The following is a 19,326-nucleotide window of genomic DNA, read 5'->3' as shown; positions in this document are numbered from 1 at the left end:
AAAGTTCTATTTTGGTTTCATCTGACCATATGACATTCTCCCAATCTTCTTCTGGATCATCCAAATGCTCTCTAGCAAACTTCAGACGGGCCTGGACATGTACTGGCTTAAGCAGGGGGACACGTCTGGCACTGCAGGATTTGAGTCCCTGGCGGCGTAGTGTGTTACTGATGGTAGGCTTTGTTACTTTGGTCCCAGCTCTCTGCAGGTCATTCACTAGGTCCCCCCTGTGTGGTTCTGGGATTTTTGCTCACCGTTCTTGTGATCATTTTGACCCCACGGGGTGAGATCTTGCGTGGAGCCCCAGATCGAGGGAGATTATCAGTGGTCTTGTATGTCTTCCATTTCCTAATAATTGCTCCCACAGTTGATTTCTTCAAACCAAGCTGCTTACCTATTGCAGATTCAGTCTTCCCAGCCTGGTGCAGGTCTACAATTTTGTTTCTGGTGTCCTTTGACAGCTCTTTGGTCTTGGCCATAGTGGAGTTTGGAGTGTGACTGTTTGAGGTTGTGGACAGGTGTCTTTTATACTGATAACAAGTTCAAACAGGTGCCATTAATACAGGTAACGAGTGGAGGACAGAGGAGCCTCTTAAAGAAGAAGTTACAGGTCTGTGAGAGCCAGAAATCTTGCTTGTTTGTAGGTGACCAAATACTTATTTTCCACCATAATTTGCAAATAAATTCATTAAAAATCCTACAATGTGATTTTCTGGATTTCTTTTCCTCATTTTGTCTGTCATAGTTGAAGTGTACCTATGATGAAAATTATAGGCCTCTCTCATATTTTTAAGTGGGAGAACTTGCACAATTGGTGGCTGACTAAATACTTTTTTGCAGCACTGTATATATTAATCATATTGAAATCAATTTTGTTCAATCAATTGACTATTTTTCCAATAGGCTTATCCTTTCCTCAATATATTTCATGATGTGTAAAAATGAGCGCAATGATGTGCAATCTGTGATTTAGTGCATTGTTATTGGGTAAGCATTAGAATAAGCCGTCTCAATATTTGCAGCCATATAGGTGGTAATATTTCGGGTCGGGTGAAAAGGGGGTGTGGTGGGATTATTTAAGATACTCTTTGAAGAGGTAGGGTTTTAGATGTTTTCGGGAGATGGGTAGGGACTCTGCTGTCCTAGCTTCAGGGAGAAGCTGGTTCCACTATTGTTGTGCCAGGACAGAAACGATGGGTCTTAGCGGGAGCTTCCCTCCCGTAGGGGTAGGAAGGCCCAGAGACCAGCGGTGGCCGAACGGAGTGCTCAGGTTGGGGTGCAGGGTTTGATCATAACCTGAAGGTAGGGAGGCGCTCTGTAGGCAAGTACCATGGTCTTGAATTGGATGCGAGCCTTGACTGGAAGCCAGTGGAGTGTGCAGAGGAGCGGGGTGACATGGGAGAACTTGGGAAGGTTGAACACCAGGCGTGCTGTGGTGTTCTGGATAAGTTGGAGGGGTTTGATGTAGAGCATGAACGAGTCACTGCTTTGATGTTTGCAGAAAACAACAAGGTTCTTTGCACTCTGGGAGGGGATGCCGTGGAGTTGTCAACCCTGTTGGAGAGGTATGAGCGGGCAGGACCGAGCCGGCCGGGAGGAAAGGGGACAGTGCGAGTCATAGGATGAGACTAGGGTTGAAGAGGCAGAACCAGGAGACAGAAGGATTTAACAGAAGGGAGAGATGATAGGATAGAAGAGGAGAGCGTAGTGGGAGAGAGAGTGAAGATTGCGACGGCACATGACCATCTGGGTAGGGGCTGAGTGGCTAGGGTTGGAGGAGAGGGAGACAGAAAAGGAAACAAAGTAGTGATCAGAGACCTGAAGGGGAGTTGCAGTGAGATTAGTAGGCCTGCAGCCTCTAGTAAAGATGAGGTCAAGCGTATTGCCTGCCTTGTGAGTGGGAGGGGATTGGGAAAGGGTGAGGTCAAAAGAGGCAAGGAGGGGAAAGAGAGAGTTGGAAAGAAATTAAACGAAGGCAGACGTCAGGAGGTTGAAGTCGCCAAGCACAAAGAACGGTGAACCACTGTCAGGAAATGAGTTCATCAAGGTGTCAAGCTCATTGAGGAACTCTTTAAGAGCACCTGGTGGGTGATAGATGACAACAATGTTAAGCTTGAGTGGACGAGTGACAGTGACAGCATGGAATTCAAATGAGGACAGGTGAGGGAGGGGAAAAAAATCTCCAATTAGGAGAAATGCGTAGCCCTGTGCCACCAACACAACGACCAGATGCTCTCGGACTATGAGAGGACACATAGTCAGGTGAAGAGCTGATCTCTAGGTGCTGATCCATCATCAGTATGAATGGAGAAAGCTGATCCGAGAGCAGCGCTGCCTTTCTTTCGATCCTATCAGTATCAACACGTGCTCCAACGTTCTCTCTGCGTGCTGTTTTGGAAAATATGTGACATCTTCGGCCATTATAGGAACGATGCATCGTTAAAAACACTCATAAACCTGTTCGACCGCTATTGGGAAACCGGACTCTGTTCTACGTGGAAGACACAATCATGTACACTAAGTATTTGACCTGATCAATGGTGGTGATGCTGTATCCAACATATCATATATAGTCAACCCATTATCCCTATCCATGGGTATGTGGGAGTGTGTGTGCGTGCGTGCATGTGTTACCTGCATTCTGCATGGTAGCCCTGTCCATAAGCAGAATATCTGCCAGTAGTTGTCTGTGTAGAACCAGCAGGTGTATACTGGAGAGACTGCCCACTAGAGTATCTGGAAGAGCACTGACAAAGCAGGGAGAGGAGTTAGTAGTTTTGATGTTCCTGTAGCTAGCTATGTGACAAGAGGTGCTGTAGCTTCGATTCCAAAATCCACACTCACCTCAGCTGTGACCTTGTGCGAACGTTTGGCGATTTCAGCTTGAGGAAGAGTTTAGGGAGTTTCCTGGACAACATCATCTGCTGGAACATGCCTGTTCCTGTGGCTGGGACCAGAAAGAGATCACAGGGACGATGAGAACCACAGAAACTCTAATTCTCAACATAACATTGGTAATAATGACCTCTCAATTCAATACAACTTTATTTAATAACATGTAATTAACAAGCACTTTTTGCGCGTTCATACCTCCTCTTGTTAATGACGGATCCACCTCTATGTCCTTTTCATACGGTGTGCCTCCATGCACAAGCAATTCATAGGTCCTACAGACAGATACACAGACAGAGACAGACAGACAGACAAAGACAGACAGACACAGGCATGAGATTCACTCCCAGACTATGAAATCTCTTCTGACATACTGTATGTGTTGATGACGACACTGGGCTGCGAGTCATTTTTGGCTTCGGAACAGATCTCTTAGGGAGAAATGAGACGGAACGACATCGGCCCGAGAGCATTCCTCATTAGTGACAAACAGCTACTGCAACACATACCGTACTGTACTACCGTAGGAAAAGCAGTCTGGTGTTCTCTGTATCTGATCATCAGCACAGGTGAAACAGGGGCAACACCAATCTGACTAGATGATCTTCGTGTTCTACGACACCCTCATGTACACTACAGTACGTAACCCGATCAATGAAATCAGATTTTGATATCTCTTAGGCCATCTGTGTTAATGGCGACATCGAGCTGCGAGTCTTTGTGGCGCTGGGCCAGTAAAGGAGCAGTACAGTACCTGTGTGGGACAGGTGCTCCGTTGGTGTCAAAGAGCTTCAGGAAGGCCCAGCCACAGCTCAGGTCTCCTCTCTCACCTGTAGACTGGAGAGCAAGAGCTCAATATAAATAAATGCAAATAAGAATCATTCGAAAATCATGTTATAGATACTGCTTATAATTAACCGTCTTCGTAGTACACCGTTGGAGAAATAACAGCTACCTCCTAGGGCATGGCTAAAGGGGTTAGTCTACAGACATGGCTACTGCACTGAGAGACAACGTAGACTTGAGTAGTCTTTCTCAGGAATGGTATAAGAAACGCTTACATTTCGGATGTATGTGACGCCAAGTTCAAATAATATTCCCAGCTCAGGAGCGTCCGAGTTGCACCTCAGAAAACAGTCCCCGTCCAAAAGGCTGGGTAGATTCCCAGTCATCTGCGAAACCAAACCAAACAAGCATTTAAACTAAACTTTTAGCTTTACAGAAATACATTCAGACTATACAGCATGGTACGCTCTGCTCCATTTCAATAGCTTGAGTGTTCAGTGATGTCTAAATGATGAAGTACCCGGGGAGAAAAGGACCAGGTCTTGACGTTGTTTGCTTGGCAAGTGGCTCGGATGGTGTGGATGTTACTAAGAACCTAAAAAGAGTAGACGGTCAACAATTAAATGATTGACCCTCACTCACAACATTCACAACAGCCTCACTGACATTATATAAAAAGAGCTAGGTATGTTGAAAGGAACAAATGTTGGGCAAGAGAAGAGTGTAGAAAGACACAATCTAGTCAAAAAGGCATCATGGGTGAGCACGGCAGGGTAGAGGTATCCCACCTGAGTACCGTCGAAAGCGCAGAGGCGGATGTGCCGACTGAGGACTTGAACTCCGACCCCTGGGGTGGGGATACTCTTGCAGCTCCACAGAGTCAGAGTGAGGGACGTCCTCGCTGTCCTCTGACGAACCTATGGGGGACGAGAGGGTTCCTTCTTACTTCTAATACATGCAAAATAGTCATGCCTACACCATCCTAATGAAGATAAAGTCCTGACTCACAATGGTTGAGTCAAACGAAACAGCACACACTAATAACAATTGTCACCAACACACACACAATAACTGACACGAGGGCTGTTACAGTGACCGCATTACCGCCACACCGGCGGTCATGCGTCATGACCGCAGTCAAATTCCATGTGACCATTTAGTCGCGTACCTAGGCTTCTCCAAGCTCTGATGCTGCTGATGGTCGTTAGTAGTGATGGATTCTATTAAAATGTAACATGTTCAAGTTAAACTGTAGTTAGTTTGTAACCTGTTTAGTGAATGATTACTGTGAGTATTAATGGATTTTAGGCCATGAAACTGTGCGTATGCTAATTTAGAAAAGTTTACCTAATCAGATAAGAGGATCAGAGAGCAGGGTCAGGCCCAGAACAGAAGATGGGCATCTGGCTAAACAAAGAGAGGACCATGGACATTCCACAGGGGAAAGGAGGGAAACTCATTTGGGTCATGAAATGTATAGCTGGGGAGGTGACACCAACAAGAGGTTGGTGACCAAAAGGAGGGAAAAGTATAAGACGTTTTGTGAACTTTCTAAATTTATGCACTCAGCTGACTGTATCCTTGGTATTAAATACTTGAAACTTCTCTTGAGCTTTTGGTCTCAATTCCGTATTGTAAAGAGGTTGCAAAAGCATTTTTCTTGATAACAGTAGCCTACCAAACTTGCTAACTGTTGGTACTCAGCACTCTATTGTCCCTCTAAATCACTCTAATCACTTTAAGAAAATCAAACATTTCCTGAGAGCCCATGAGCTCATGTTGGGCAACATTTCTATAGATTATGTAATTGCGGGAGAAAACAGAGTGATGGCCTCTAATAAAAAGAGGATGATCCCATCAGCTTTCTATAGGCTAGGCCTACTATATTTATTTCTCAACTTTCCTAATATTAAGCACATTGTTTCTCTTTACAAAAGGAGTATAGCCTACCTGGCTGGCATTTAAGTGCGTAGATGACATTTATTTTTCCCCCATGTATTTTCTCATGGTCCATTCTAAATACAAACTAATTTCACACATATATTTATTTCACACATATTTAGGATACGTAAAGACAACATTAAACCAAGAATAGTCTGATGGGTCTACAATTTTAGCCTATTACTTGTGAATGATGTATTATCACTTGTGAATTATGTATTATCACTTGTGAATGATGCCCAGCGTGTGCAGTAAGGCAAGAAACAGTGCATGCCTTTTTCAAATCAATGTCTAACCTAATAGAGCCTAGCCCATAGGCCTATATGTTTTGATAAGGTTTGTATCACAACTAAAGTGGCCAAATAACTTCTTAAAATTAAGCACAATCCGCTTTACAACCAGTGTAGAGCCTAACTGGAATACATAGTGTTTCAAGTTTGGTTCAAGTTACGATCACTTTTGAGATTAGTGTTTTCCCGCTAATTGATTGAATTTTGGAACATCTGTGCTTATAGCTGACTTAGGCACCCCCGGTTCCATCGGCGGCGGAATCCAAACCCGACGTCACCAAAAAAAAACTCCTGGGCCGGCCGGGCGAACAAGACCTGACGATCCGACTGAGGCTCGACGTGGGATGGGCGCCTTCCAAGCCAACCGGGGCAAGGAAACCTCTCGAGCTGGCTAGGCACCCCCGGTTCCATCGGTGGGGGTACTGTTACGCCTGCTCCCACTCGTCCCCCCTGGCACTCGAGGGTGCCAGGCTGCCCTGCATCACGCACTCCTGCCATCATCTATTACGCACACCTGCCTTCCCTCGTCAAGCACTTCAGCGATATTGGACTCACCTGGACTCACTCATCACCTGTTTATTACCTCCCTATATTTGTCAGTTCCCCGTTGCTGCATTGAATGTAATTTGTCTCTATTACCAGTGTGCTGACGCTGTCCTGTCTCGTTCTATGTCCGTTCCCTATTAAATGGTTGACTCCCCGTACTTGCTTCTCCTCTCCAGCGTCATCCCCTGACAGTACCAGTCAAAAGTTTGGACACACCTACTCATTCAAGGGTTTTTCTTTACTTTTACTATTTTCTACATTGTAGAATAATAGTGAAGACATCAAAACTATGAAATAACACGTATGGAATCATAAGTAACCAAAAAAGTGTTAAACAAATCTAAAAATATTTGAGATTCTTCAAAGTAGCCACCCTTTGCCTTGATGACAGCTTTGCACACTCTTGGCATTCTCACAACCAGCTTCATGAGGTAGTCACCTGGAATGCATTTCAATTAACAGGTGTGCCTTGTTAAAAGTTAATTTGTGGAATTTCTTTCCTTCTTAAAGCGTTTGAGACAATCAGTTGTGTTGTAACAAGGTGGTATACAGAAGATAGCCCTATTTGGTAAAAGACCAAGTCCATATTATAGTAAGAACAGCTCAAATAAGCAAAGAGAAACGACAGTCCATCATTACACTAAGACATGAAGGTCAGTCAATCCAGAACATTTCAAGAACTTTGAAAGTTTCTTCAAGTGCAGTCGCAAAAACCATCAAGCTCCATGATGAAACTGGCTCTCATGAGGACCGCCACAGGAAAGGAAGACCCAGAGTGACCTCTGCTCCAGAGGATGAGTTCATTACAGTTACCAGCCTCAGAAATTGCAGCCCAAATAAATGCTTCACAGGGTTCAGGTAACAGACACATCTCAACATCAACTGTTCAGGAGACTGCATGAATCAGACCTTCATGGTCGAAATGCTGCAAAGAAACCACTACTAAGGATACAAATAAGAAGAAGAGACCTGCTTGGGCCAAGAAACACAAGCAATGGACATTAGACCGGTGGAATAAGAAGAAAACAAACAGTGTAGTCATTCCCTCCGCAAGGCAATCAAACAAGCGAAATGTCAGTATAGAGACAAAGTGGAGAAGCAATTCAATGGCTCAGACACAAGACGTATGTGGCAGGGTCTACAGGAAATCACAGACTACAAAAGGAAAACCAGCCATGTCACAGACACCAACGTCTTGCTCCTAGACAAACTAAACACCTTTGCCCCGCTTTGTGGTTAATACAGTGCCACCGAATGGCCCGCTACCAAGGACTGTGGGCTCTCGTCTGTGGCCGACGTGAGTAAGACATTTAAACGTGTTAACCCTCGCAAGGCTGCCAGCCCTAGCCGTGTCCTCAGAGTATGCGCAGACCAGCTGGCTGGTGTGTTTACGGACATATTCAATCTCTCCCTATCCCAGTCTGCTGTCCCCACATGCTTCAAGATGGCCACCATTGTTCCTGTACCCCCAGAAGGCAAAGGTAACTGAACTAAATGACTATCGCCCCATAGCACTCTCTTCTGTCATCATGAAGTGCTTTGAGAGGCTAGTCAAGGATCATATCACCTCCACCTTATCTGTCACCCTAGACCCACTTCAACTTGTCCATCTGGACAAGAGGAATACCTATGTAAGAATGCTGTTCATTGACTATAACTCATCATTCAACACCATAGTACCCTCCAAGATCATCATTAAGCTTGAGGCCCTGCGTCTCAACCCCGCCCTGTGCAATTGGGTCCTGGACTTCCCGACGGGCCGCCCCCAGGTGGTAAAGGTAGGAAGCAACATCTCCACTTCGCTGATCCTCAACACTGGGGCCCCACAAGGGTGCGTGCTCAGCCCCCTCTTGTACTCCCTGTTCACCCATGACTGCGTGGCCAAGCACGCCTCCAACTCAGTCATCAAGTTTGCAGACGACACAACAGTAGTAGGCTTGATTACCAACAACAACGAGATACAGGGAGAAGGTGAGGGCACTCAGAGTGTGATGTTAGGAAAACAACCTCTCACTCAACATCAATTAAACAAAGGAAATTATCGTGGACTTCAGGGAAACACCAGAGCTAGCACGCCCCTATCCACATCGACGGGACAGCAGGTGGAAAGTTTTAAGTTCCTCAGCATACACATCACGGAGAAACTGAAATGGTCCACCCACACAGACAGTGTGGTGAAGAAGGCGCAACAGTGCCTCTTCAACCTCTGGAGGCTGAATAAATTTGGTTTGTCACCTAAAACCCTCACAAACTTTTACAGATGCACAATTGAGAGCATCCTGTCGGGCTGTATCACCGCCTGGTATGGCAACTGCACCGCCCACAACCACAAGGCTCTCCAGAAGGTGGTGCGGTCTTCACAACGCATCACCGGGGTCAAACTACCTGCCCTCCAGGACACCTACAGCACAGTGGGACAATCATTTGTTTTTCAACAGTACAATGACCCAACACACCTCCAGGCTGTGTAAGGGCTATTTGACCAAGAAGGGGAGTGATGGAGTGCTGCTTCAGATGACCTGGCCTCCACAATCACCTGACCTCAACCAAAATGAGATGGTTTGGGAGGAGTTGTACCGCAGAGTGAAGGAAAAGCAGCCAACAAGTGTCAGCATATGTATTTTTTAAGGGGCATTACAGCCACACAAGGGGAACGCCACCGGGAAATTCGAGGCCTGGTGAGAATATGATCAAGTGCTTGTCAAACGGTGAATGAGAGACTGATGAAGTTTTGATGTCTTCACTATTATTCTACAATGTAGAAAATAGTAAAAATAAAGAAAAACCCTTGAATGAGTAGGTGTGTCCCAACTTTTGACTGGTACTGTATGTTAGAATATTTATTTATTGCACAGAAGAACAAGTTGAACAATACAATAGGTCAACATGTGTACTATGGAGGATAGTAGATTGACATAGGCTAGTGCTTTTGCTGTTCATTAGGCCTACTCATCTTGTTGGCTGATGAAAAGTAGACAAATGTGGGCAGTTCTTCTAACATCTGCAATATGTGCCTCGGAATTCGATAAGGACGCGCGCAATTGCGTCCCCGATGTGTCTGTCTTCACTTCCAGCCTACTTCTTAGCTGTGAGAAGGACCCAATCACGTGACGGGCATTGGCTAATAAGAATTGAGATATCTGAGAGAGCCATGTGAGTGAGAGGTGCTTCGGAGCACGGCAGCTGGGAGAAGGGAATTATAAGTATTATATTCAGCCCAAGGGCACAACGGACACTTTGGCCGCAAAAGGCATGGATTTTTTTAGCGGGAATTACAGTCACACAAGGGGAACGCCACCAGGAAATTCGAGACATGGTGAGAATATTATCAAGTGCTTGTCAAACTGTGAATGAGAGACTGACGAAGTGTGTGCAGCCTGTACAAGAAACAAATCAGCTTTTTTCAAATCATCATTAGAGTCATATCATGCAGCCTTAGAATGTATAAAAAACATATAGCCCAACGTTTGTAGAACAACTAAAGTTGCATAAATAACTCTAAATTAAGCATATAGGAGGACCTGTTTCTCTGTTAACCTCTTAACACAGAATAGCCGAATGTGCGTACTTCCTTGGAAATCGTTTGGAGAAAATATCCTTTCTATTTTATTCAGCTTTGTTCAATTGTATTGTTCATATTATAAAATAATAAAAAATAATGCCACGGAATTCTGAGCAAATCTTCTTTGCTAAATTAACTAGTGTAGCCCACAGCCATATGACATAGCCTTATTAGGGCCTAACATGAGGACAACTCAGAGTATACTATTCTGTTCTTCTGAAATAGTCTAAAGAAACATGACATGAAGAAAATAGTCTATCTAAAATAAATCATGGATTTATTGTGAAGGTGTAGGCTATATTAAATGGATTTCTTAGACTTTTAAAAATGTAGATGTTCCAAAGGTGTACATCAGTGGCTTGTAGGCTGTGTGTGGAAGCCAGGAGATGCTAAATGTGTTCATGTTAATTAACGGTCAAATACCGTGAGACCAACAGTTATTTGTTTGACAATCACCGGCTGACAAAATGTCATGACTGCCACACCCCCAACATACATCAAGCTAAAGGAGGACCTATTTGTGTGATGTGACCTTTGCAAGTTGGCCATAACTGCTTTAATGTCATCTCAGTATAAATGCTTACTTTTCCAGTGTCTGGGTCCCGGAAGAGGTCTTTGAAGGACAGTTTGGATTGGCTCAACTCTGGCTGGATGTAGTGACTTGCTCTGTAGGTAATCCCTGTAAAACACACAGGCCACAGGCCCTTATGAAAACATACAAGCAAATTCTAGGTCTTATGAGCGGAAACTTCAACGTTGTGAGAATTTTGTGCAACTTCCGGCGTGCATTTACAATGAACACTGAGGCTGTACACTTACAGTTTTAGACAGTAGCCAATAGGCTATTATGGATATTTGAGCATAATGTACTGTAGGCCTGCCAACAAAACCAATGGACAAAATCCCATTACATTTTCACATTGAAATAGCTTTTGATTTCTAAGATATAGCCTACATGTGGTGTTCAATGCAGGCCTACATTGAATAAGATTTATAAAAAGTTGACATTAATGAATGTTTATTTACTTGGTCTGTAACACCATGGGCTAAATAGGTGACCGTAAATTGCATTGTATTGTGTTGTATGATTCAAGAATCCACTTTACAAAATAAAAGTAATTCTTATTACCATACAGATAATTAGACAATGTAGGCTACCCCTCTGCCTATTGGCTTATTTGCATATTCAAGCCTGTCTCAAAATACAACACTGCCCCTTTAATTAAGACATAAGCTTTTTACCTGACTGGCTTTTCAAAGACAGCTTGAAATGTAGCCTACAGGTTTTGCTCTCTTGTAGGAAGCAGTAACTCCCCATTGCTGACCTATACTTATTTCTAACGGGGCTAATAACTCGCTAACTGAAAAGTGAATTCACTCGCTGGTGATTGAAAGACCGCCAATAGAATTCTACTCCTTTGCACTCTGGCTCTGCCTACCACAAAATCAGACTCAATCTTGGAAAGTTAGATTTGTTTTGGTTTGTTGCATTGAAAAGGGGCAGAAAAAACAATCTATATAGTGCAAATTAATGGGGTGAACTCAGTGAAGTTTAATCTCTTGCGTCTCTGCGCTGCCTGGCATTTCTTCTGCACGGCAGTCCTGGAGGAAGTGCACGGCCGCTGACGCACGCAGCTTGGTGGGAACATTGGGTGTGACCCTGTCCACTAGCTATTCCTTTGTTTGACTGTACAAACCATCCAACTATTGAAGAATTATGCAGATCATGAAAAGCATACAGCCTCTGGGGTGGGTGACCGACATGGCAGAAAATGTCTATGTCTTTGTGTGCATGCATGCCTGCTGTGACATATTAGCGGTGTGTGTGTGTGTGTAGCACAGAGGGTTAGTAAATGTGGGTATTTGATGAAGATAATGGTACATCAGAACACAGGGTACTAAAAGATGACGCAGCTGTTCTTTATCGATGACATCCAATCCGGCCCACAGTACACAAGCTGATGATACGTGATTAAATATTATTCGTGAGAACTATATACACGCATTTTTTGTTGATCAGGCGAATCTTTCTGTTCCGGCAGAATGTCATGCCTCTGTGAGACAAGGCTGATCTAAGCTCAGAGACTTACCTTCATTTAGTAGTTTAGAGAGGGTGGATGACCTGAACCCAGCAGGGATAGCACCCATGGCTGACAGAACATCAGTAGCATCAATCTGAAAATAATTTCACACAGGAATAGACACACACAAATGTACATGTGCATACACACACACAAGTAGTACATTATGTTTTAGAATCTAGTTGAACTGGTCCACCACTAGCTCCTCTTACCTCAGTGATGGCTCTCCTCACACTGTCCCAGTTTGAGCTGTCAATGTGAGAAGATATTCACTGTGACAGTCATTGGGAACACTAGAATACCATCATCATCACTGTAAATGTATGTGTTATATTACAGAACAACAACAACAAACTTGATTGTCTAGCAGTCGGAAAATTCATAATCATTTTTTTCATGGAGTGATAGTCTTACTTCCCACGGGGGGCCAGTACAAAAAAATGTATGAATGTATGTACTTGTAAGTCGCTCTGGATAAGAGCGTCTGCTAAATGACGTAAATGTAATGTAATGTAGTCTTCGAGCAACGCATTTGTGAACATTGCCATCTAGTGGTTATGAAGAGAACCTCACCTCTGCTTCCTTTTGGACTCAAGCTCCTCATCCTCTGACGCTTCCTCATCATCATCCTCATCCTGGTCTGAATATCTCTGAAACATACAAACACAACATAGATAAAACTATATGTTTTGTTGTAAATAGAATTACAGCAATCAACATCAAAGAATTGGTCAACTGATGGTACCTTCAAGTAGGTTTTGGGGACTAGTCCCTTACTGCCCTTTGAGTCCTGAGCAAGCCACCAGCCATCCTCATTTTTACTGAGAATCGTCAGGACCTCACCCATCTGAAAAGATAAGCAAAAAATAGCACCACTGTTTAACTACATTATCACAAACAGTCAGGATATGATCTTTGTATGCTAGTGAATTTGTCTGAGCAGTATTTTGACCTGAATGGTAAGATCTCCTTCCTGCTCTCCTTTAAAGGCACTGATGACCATATACGTGGCAGTGCCTGACTCTGGGATTTGTTCCATGGTCTTTGTGACTACATCTTCCTCATCAACTTCTTCCTCATCTTCTACACTCTCCTCTTCCTCACTGTCTTCCTCACTACTGTCTTCCTCCTCTTCATCTTCCTGGGCTTGGGATGACCTGGGGAGAAAATGGGCAGATGGTCTTTCTCTTTGGACACTGGCAGTTTCAAGAACTTGTCTTAATTGAACACATAGCTACGCGGTAGATAACAACCTCCACTAGCAGAAGCCAGGCAAGTCTGTTTTGAACAAAGGGCCTACAACTCACCTATGAGGCCTGGGAGACAGAAACCATCATCACAAGTCATGGATCAAAATTTAGACAATATTACACAATCACAAGGACTATAGTCTTGAATGTGTTTATTAAGAAATATTGCTATGGTCCGCACCCTCCCTCACGTTTCTGAGGCGGAGAGAGCTCCTGGACTAGGACCAGCAGCTTCTCCTCAATCCCCCGCAAACGGCATTCCTCCTCCATCTTCCTCTGGTCGTAATTCCCCACTGGGGCTGGCTCATCAGCCTTTAGTGCGGAGCAGATGAAAAATGTGTAGCTAAGTATAGTAACTAGCTAAAACAACAAAAGTATGGAGCAGCATTTCAAAGACAAAACAACGATGAAAATGAATGGGGGGAAAGAATGTAGCTAGCTAGCTAGCTTAATAAATGCTGTATATACATAACGTTACCTTGGTTAACTTCTTGAGCTTCCTGGTTGTCTCCTCCACTAAGTTTTGTAGATGTATGCATCGACTGGAAGAAAAGGCAACGTTTTAAGTTAGCTAGTTATACTATCCATAAGTTAGCAGCTAGCTAACTATAACTAACGTTTAGCAGATTTGAATAAGTGAAGGGTGTAGCTACGTTAGCTACCTCTGATATGCCTCTGTGCGCCCTGACCCACCCGACAGCCGTGCATCTTTTATCAGACTGTCAACCTATGGAACGTAAAACACATGTATCACATATATGATGGATCGTAGCCTAGGATGACTGCAACCAAGCAAAGCAGGTAAACTACCATGCATTGCACTCAAGTTAGCTAGCTAACGCTAGCTGGCTCACCTGTCTTTTGATATCATCCGTCTCTCTTTGCACTGTTTGCAGAGGCCCTTGTCTTTTTGGTGGCATAGCTAGCTATATATGTATATTATATATTTTTATTTCTAATTAAAATATTATACAAAACAAAATTAAGCCGCTAGCAACTGCAAGTTCACACTTATCAGACGCTTTTAGTTGTCGCTAAGCAACGACTTCCGTTCCACCACATATTTCTAAATAAAGGTACGATAGGCACTGTAACTGATTTCAAAATAAAAGTATGCAATGGAACTGAAAGACAGTTGTGGAATACAACAACGTTGAGTAGCGTGTAGCAGTGGCGTGAATTCATGGACGCCAAGGGAAGCCAGGTTTCCCTAAAATATTTGACCAATAGTAAAATAACAATTATAAAATCATTTATCTTTCGTCTCTCTGTGTTTTCATAATTTCCCTTCAATTCGCAAGTGGCTGAATCTCACCGGAAAAATGTAATGACATGCTTCGGCTGTAACATTTGATTGATTGATGCCAGCAAGCATTTTGCCTCTTTTGATAACAAAAAAAGTATAAAATAATTTGCCAGTCAGAGTTGAGCTGAGCTCACGTTCACACCAATCAAATCACATCCAAAGCTAAATGTAATTGCCAGAAAAACATGTATGTTTCTGGTCTGCTTGTGTAGTTGTCTTGCAGTAGCTAGCTTGCTAAATTGGCCCTTTCCTACCCTTACAAAAAAAGATTGCAAAATGATTTTGAAACTGCAGTAAAAGTGCTGTAACTGCAGTCTACTGTGGTATTTTGGATGCAGTAATTGCAGTGTACCACACTCTAACCGCAGTTACACTGCAAAATAACTGCATTTTAAAAAACGGTTTTATTTTGGACACAGCATTTGCAGCATACTGCAGTTATAATGCACTCTAACCTGCCTAAATGACTACCGCCCCGTAGCACTCAAGTTAGTAGCCATGAAGTGCTTTGAAAGGCTGGTCATGGCTCACATCAACACCATCATCCCGGAAACCCTAGACCCACTCCAATTCGCATACCGTCCAGACAGATCAGATTCACAATCTCAATTGCACTCCACACTGCCCTTTCCCACCTGGACAAAATTAATACCTATGTGAGAATGCTGTTCATTGACTACACCTCAGCATTTAACACCATAGTGCCCACAAAGTTCATAACTAAGCTAAGGACCCTGGGACTAAACACCTCCCTCTGCAACTGGATCCTGGACTTCCTGACGGGCCGCCCCCGGGTGGTCAGAACACACTCGATTCTCCAATTACCTTGAATGGACTACAGGACAAAATAAAAACCCTCCAACCCAAAAAGTCCTGTGCTGTTGATGGTATCCTCAATGAAATGATCAAATATACAGACAACAAATTCCAATTGGCTATACTAAAACCCTTTAACATCATCCTTAGCTCTGGCATCTTCCCCAATATTTGGAACCAAGGACTGATCACCCCAATCCACAAAAGTGGAGACAAATTTGACACCAATAACTACTGTGGCATATGCGTCAAGAGCAACCTTGGGAAAATCCTCTGCATAATCATTAACAGCAGACTCGTACATTTTCTCAAGTGAAAACAATGTACTGAGCAAATGTCAAATTGGCTTTTTGCCAAATTATCGTACAACAGACCACGTATTCACCCTGCACACCCTAATTGACAATCAAACAAAACAAAACAAAGGCAGTCTTATCATGCTTTGTTGATTTAAATACAAATTGATGTAAAGTGGTGTTGGGGGAAAACATACGACATTATAAAATTCATGTACACAAACATCAAGGGTGTGGTTAAAATAGGCAAAAAAACACACACATTTCTTCCTACAGGGCAGTGGGGTGAGACCGGGATGCAGCTTAACCCCCACCCTCTTCAACATATATATGAATGAATTGGCGAGGACACTAGAACAGTCTGCAGCACCCGGCAAAAAAAGAAACGTCCTCTCACTGTCAACTACGTTTATTTTCAGCAAACTTAACATGTGTAAATATTTGTATGAACATAACAAGATTCAACAACTGAGACATAAACTGAACAAATTCCACAGACATGTGACTACCAGGAATGGAATAATGTGTCCCTGAACAAAGGGGGGATCAAAATCAAAAGTAACAGTCAGTATCTGTTGTGGCCATCAGCTGCATTTAGTACTGCAGTGCATCTCCTCCTCATGGACTGCACTAGATTTGCTAGTTCTTGCTGTGAGATGTTACCCCACACTTCCACCAAGGCACCTGCAAGTTCCCGGACATTTCTGGTGGGAATGGTCCTAGCCCTCACCCTCCGATCCAACAGGTCCCAGGTGCTCAATGGGATTGAGATCCGGGCTCTTCGCTGGCCATGGCAGAACACTGACATTCCTGTCTTGCAGAAAATCACACACAGAACGAGCAGTATGGCTGGTGGCATTGTCATGCTGGAGGGTCATGTCAGGATGAGCCTGCAGGAAGGGTACCACATGAGGGAGGAGGATGTCTTCCCTGTAACGCACATCGCTGAGATTGCCTGCAATGACAACAAGTTCAGTCCGATGATGCTGTGACACACCGCCCCAGACCATGACGGACCCTCCACCTCCAAATCGATCTCGCTCCAGAGTACAGGCCTCGGTGTAACGCTCATTCCTTCGATGATGAACGCGAATCCGACCATCACCCCTGGTGAGACAAAACCGCGACTCGTCAGTGAAGAGCACTTTTTGCCAGTCCTGTCTGGTCCAGCGACGGTGGGTTTGTGCCCATAGGCGACGTTGTTGCCAGTGATGTCTGGTGAGGACAAGCCGTCAGTCTAGCCTCTCTCAGCCTATTGCAGACAGTCTGAGAGCTGATAGTGAGCTGATGGACGGATTGTGCGTTCCTGGTGTAACTCGGGCAGTTGTTGTTGCCATCCTGTACCTGTCCCCCATGTGTGATGTTCGGATGTACCGATCCTGTGCAGGTGTTGTTACACGTGGTCTGCCACTGCGAGGACGATCAGCTGTCCGTCCTGTCTCCCTGTTGCGCTGTCTTAGGCGTCTCACAGTACGGACATTGCAATTTTTTGCCCTGGCCACATCTGCAGTCCTCATGCGTCCTTGCAGCATGCCTAAGGCACGTTCACGCAGATGAGCAGGGACCCTGGGCATCTTTCATTTGTGGTTTTTCAGAGTCAGTAGAAATGCCTCTTTAGTGTCCTAAGTTTTCATAACTGTGACTAACTGTGCTGTTAGTGTCTTAACGACCGTTCCACAGGTGCATGTTCATTAATTGTTTATGGTTCATTGAACAAGCATGGGGAAACAGTGTTTAAACCCTTTACAATGAAGATCTGTGAAGTTATTTGGATTTTTACGAATTATCTTTGAAAGACAGGGTCCTGAAAAAGGGACGTTTCTTTTTTTGCTGAGTTTAGAATCTGAAGTCAAATGTCTACTGTTTGCTGATGATCTGGTGCTTCTGTCACCAACCAAGGAGGGCCTACAGCAGCACCTAAATTTTCTGCACAGATTCTGCCAGACCTGGGCCCTTAAAGTAAATCTCAGTAAGACCAAAATAATGGTGTTCCAAAAAAGGTCCAGTCGCCAGGACCACAAATACAAATTCCATCCAGACACCGTTGCCCTAGATCCCACAAAAAAACTATACATACCTTAGCCTAAACATCAGCGCCACAGGTAACTTCCACAAAGCTGTGAACAATCTGAGAGACAAGGCAAGAAGGGCATTCTATGCCATCAAAAGGAACATAAAATCGACATACCAATTAGGATCTGGCTAAAAAAATACTTTAATCAGTTATAGAACCCATTCCCCTTTATGGTTGTGAGGTCTGGGGTCCGCTCACCAACCAAGAATTCACAAAATGGGACAAACACCAAATTGAGACTGCAGAATTCTGCAAAAATATCCTCCGTGTACAACGTAGAACACCAAATAATGTATACAGAGCAGAATTAGGCCGATACCAGCTAATTATCAAAATCCAGAAAAGAGACGTTCAATTCTACAACCACCTAAAAGGAAGCGATTCCCAAACCCTCCATAACAAAGCCATCACCTACAGAGAGATGAACCTGGAGAAGAGTCCCCTAAGCAAGCTAGTCCTGGGCCTCTGTTCACAAACACAAACACACCCCACAGAGCCCCAGGACAGCAACACAATTAGACCCAACCAAATCATGAGAAAACAAAAAGATAATTACTTGACACATTGGATAGAATTAACAATAAAACAGAGCAAATTTGAATGCTATTTGGCCCTAAACAGAGAGTACACAGTGGCAGAATACCTGACCACTGTTACTGACCCAAACTTAAGGAAAGCTTTGACTATTTACAGATTCAGTGAGCATAGCCTTGCTATTGAGAAAGGCCGCTGTAGGCAAACCTGGCTCTCAAGAGAAGACAGGCTATGTGCACACTGCCCACAAAATGAGGTGGAAACTGAGCTGCACTTCCTAACCCCCTGCCCAATGTATGACCATATTAGAGACACATATTTCCCTCAGATTACACAGATCCACAAAGAATTCGAAAACAAACCCGATTTTGATAAACTCCCATATCTACTGGGTGAAATACCACAGTGTGCCATCACAGCAGCAAGATTTGTGACCTGTTGCCACAAGAAAAGGTCAACCAGTGAAGAACAAACACCAGTGTAAATACAACCCATATTTATGCTTATTTATTTTCCCTTTTGTACTTTAAACATTTGTCCATCATTACAACACTGTATAATATGCATAATATGACATTTGTAACGTCTTTATGTAATGTTTACTGTTCATTTTTTAATTGTTTATTTCACTTTTGTATGTTATCTACTTTACTTGCTTTGGAAATGTTAACATATGTTTCCCATGCCAATAAATCCCCTTGAATTTAATTGAGAGGGGGGGGCTATGATCCTCCCCCCAGGGCACGTCATGACACTCGACTAACCTGTACCCCCGCACATTGACTCGGCACCGGTACCCCCGTATATAGCCTCATTATTGTTAGTTTACTGTCACTTTTTTTTTTTTTTACTTAAGTTTATTTAGTACTTGTGGTTTTGACTTCATTCTCTGTACAGGCCAATGATTATGATGGCGATTCTGATCCAACCATAAATACATATATTGTAGGGT

General features: G+C 43.7%; 1 protein-coding gene across 1 annotated transcript in view; it reads right to left on the bottom strand.

The window, feature by feature from the left end:
* The window catches only part of nphp1 (nephronophthisis 1), a 29,959-nt gene extending 15,691 nt beyond the window's left edge, over positions 1-14,268 (bottom strand). Inside the window, exons 1-18 of the mRNA XM_038960815.1 lie at positions 14,203-14,268; positions 14,011-14,075; positions 13,827-13,890; positions 13,530-13,660; positions 13,406-13,414; positions 13,051-13,255; positions 12,844-12,945; positions 12,672-12,748; positions 12,311-12,347; positions 12,108-12,192; positions 10,602-10,696; positions 4,467-4,595; positions 4,199-4,273; positions 3,954-4,064; positions 3,647-3,729; positions 3,091-3,167; positions 2,845-2,947; positions 2,635-2,747 (exon numbers count right to left, since the gene is read on the bottom strand). Coding sequence (XP_038816743.1) covers positions 2,635-2,747; positions 2,845-2,947; positions 3,091-3,167; positions 3,647-3,729; positions 3,954-4,064; positions 4,199-4,273; positions 4,467-4,595; positions 10,602-10,696; positions 12,108-12,192; positions 12,311-12,347; positions 12,672-12,748; positions 12,844-12,945; positions 13,051-13,255; positions 13,406-13,414; positions 13,530-13,660; positions 13,827-13,890; positions 14,011-14,075; positions 14,203-14,268 — 1,627 coding nt within the window. The remainder of the gene's footprint in view (positions 1-2,634; positions 2,748-2,844; positions 2,948-3,090; positions 3,168-3,646; positions 3,730-3,953; positions 4,065-4,198; positions 4,274-4,466; positions 4,596-10,601; positions 10,697-12,107; positions 12,193-12,310; positions 12,348-12,671; positions 12,749-12,843; positions 12,946-13,050; positions 13,256-13,405; positions 13,415-13,529; positions 13,661-13,826; positions 13,891-14,010; positions 14,076-14,202) is intronic.
* Positions 14,269-19,326: the final 5,058 nt, after the last annotated feature.

This window comes from Salvelinus namaycush, chromosome 22 (assembly GCF_016432855.1).
Source record: "Salvelinus namaycush isolate Seneca chromosome 22, SaNama_1.0, whole genome shotgun sequence".
NCBI lineage: Eukaryota > Metazoa > Chordata > Actinopteri > Salmoniformes > Salmonidae > Salvelinus > Salvelinus namaycush.
Note: the sequence above shows the minus strand (reverse complement) of the source record. Positions and strands in the feature narration are given on the sequence as shown.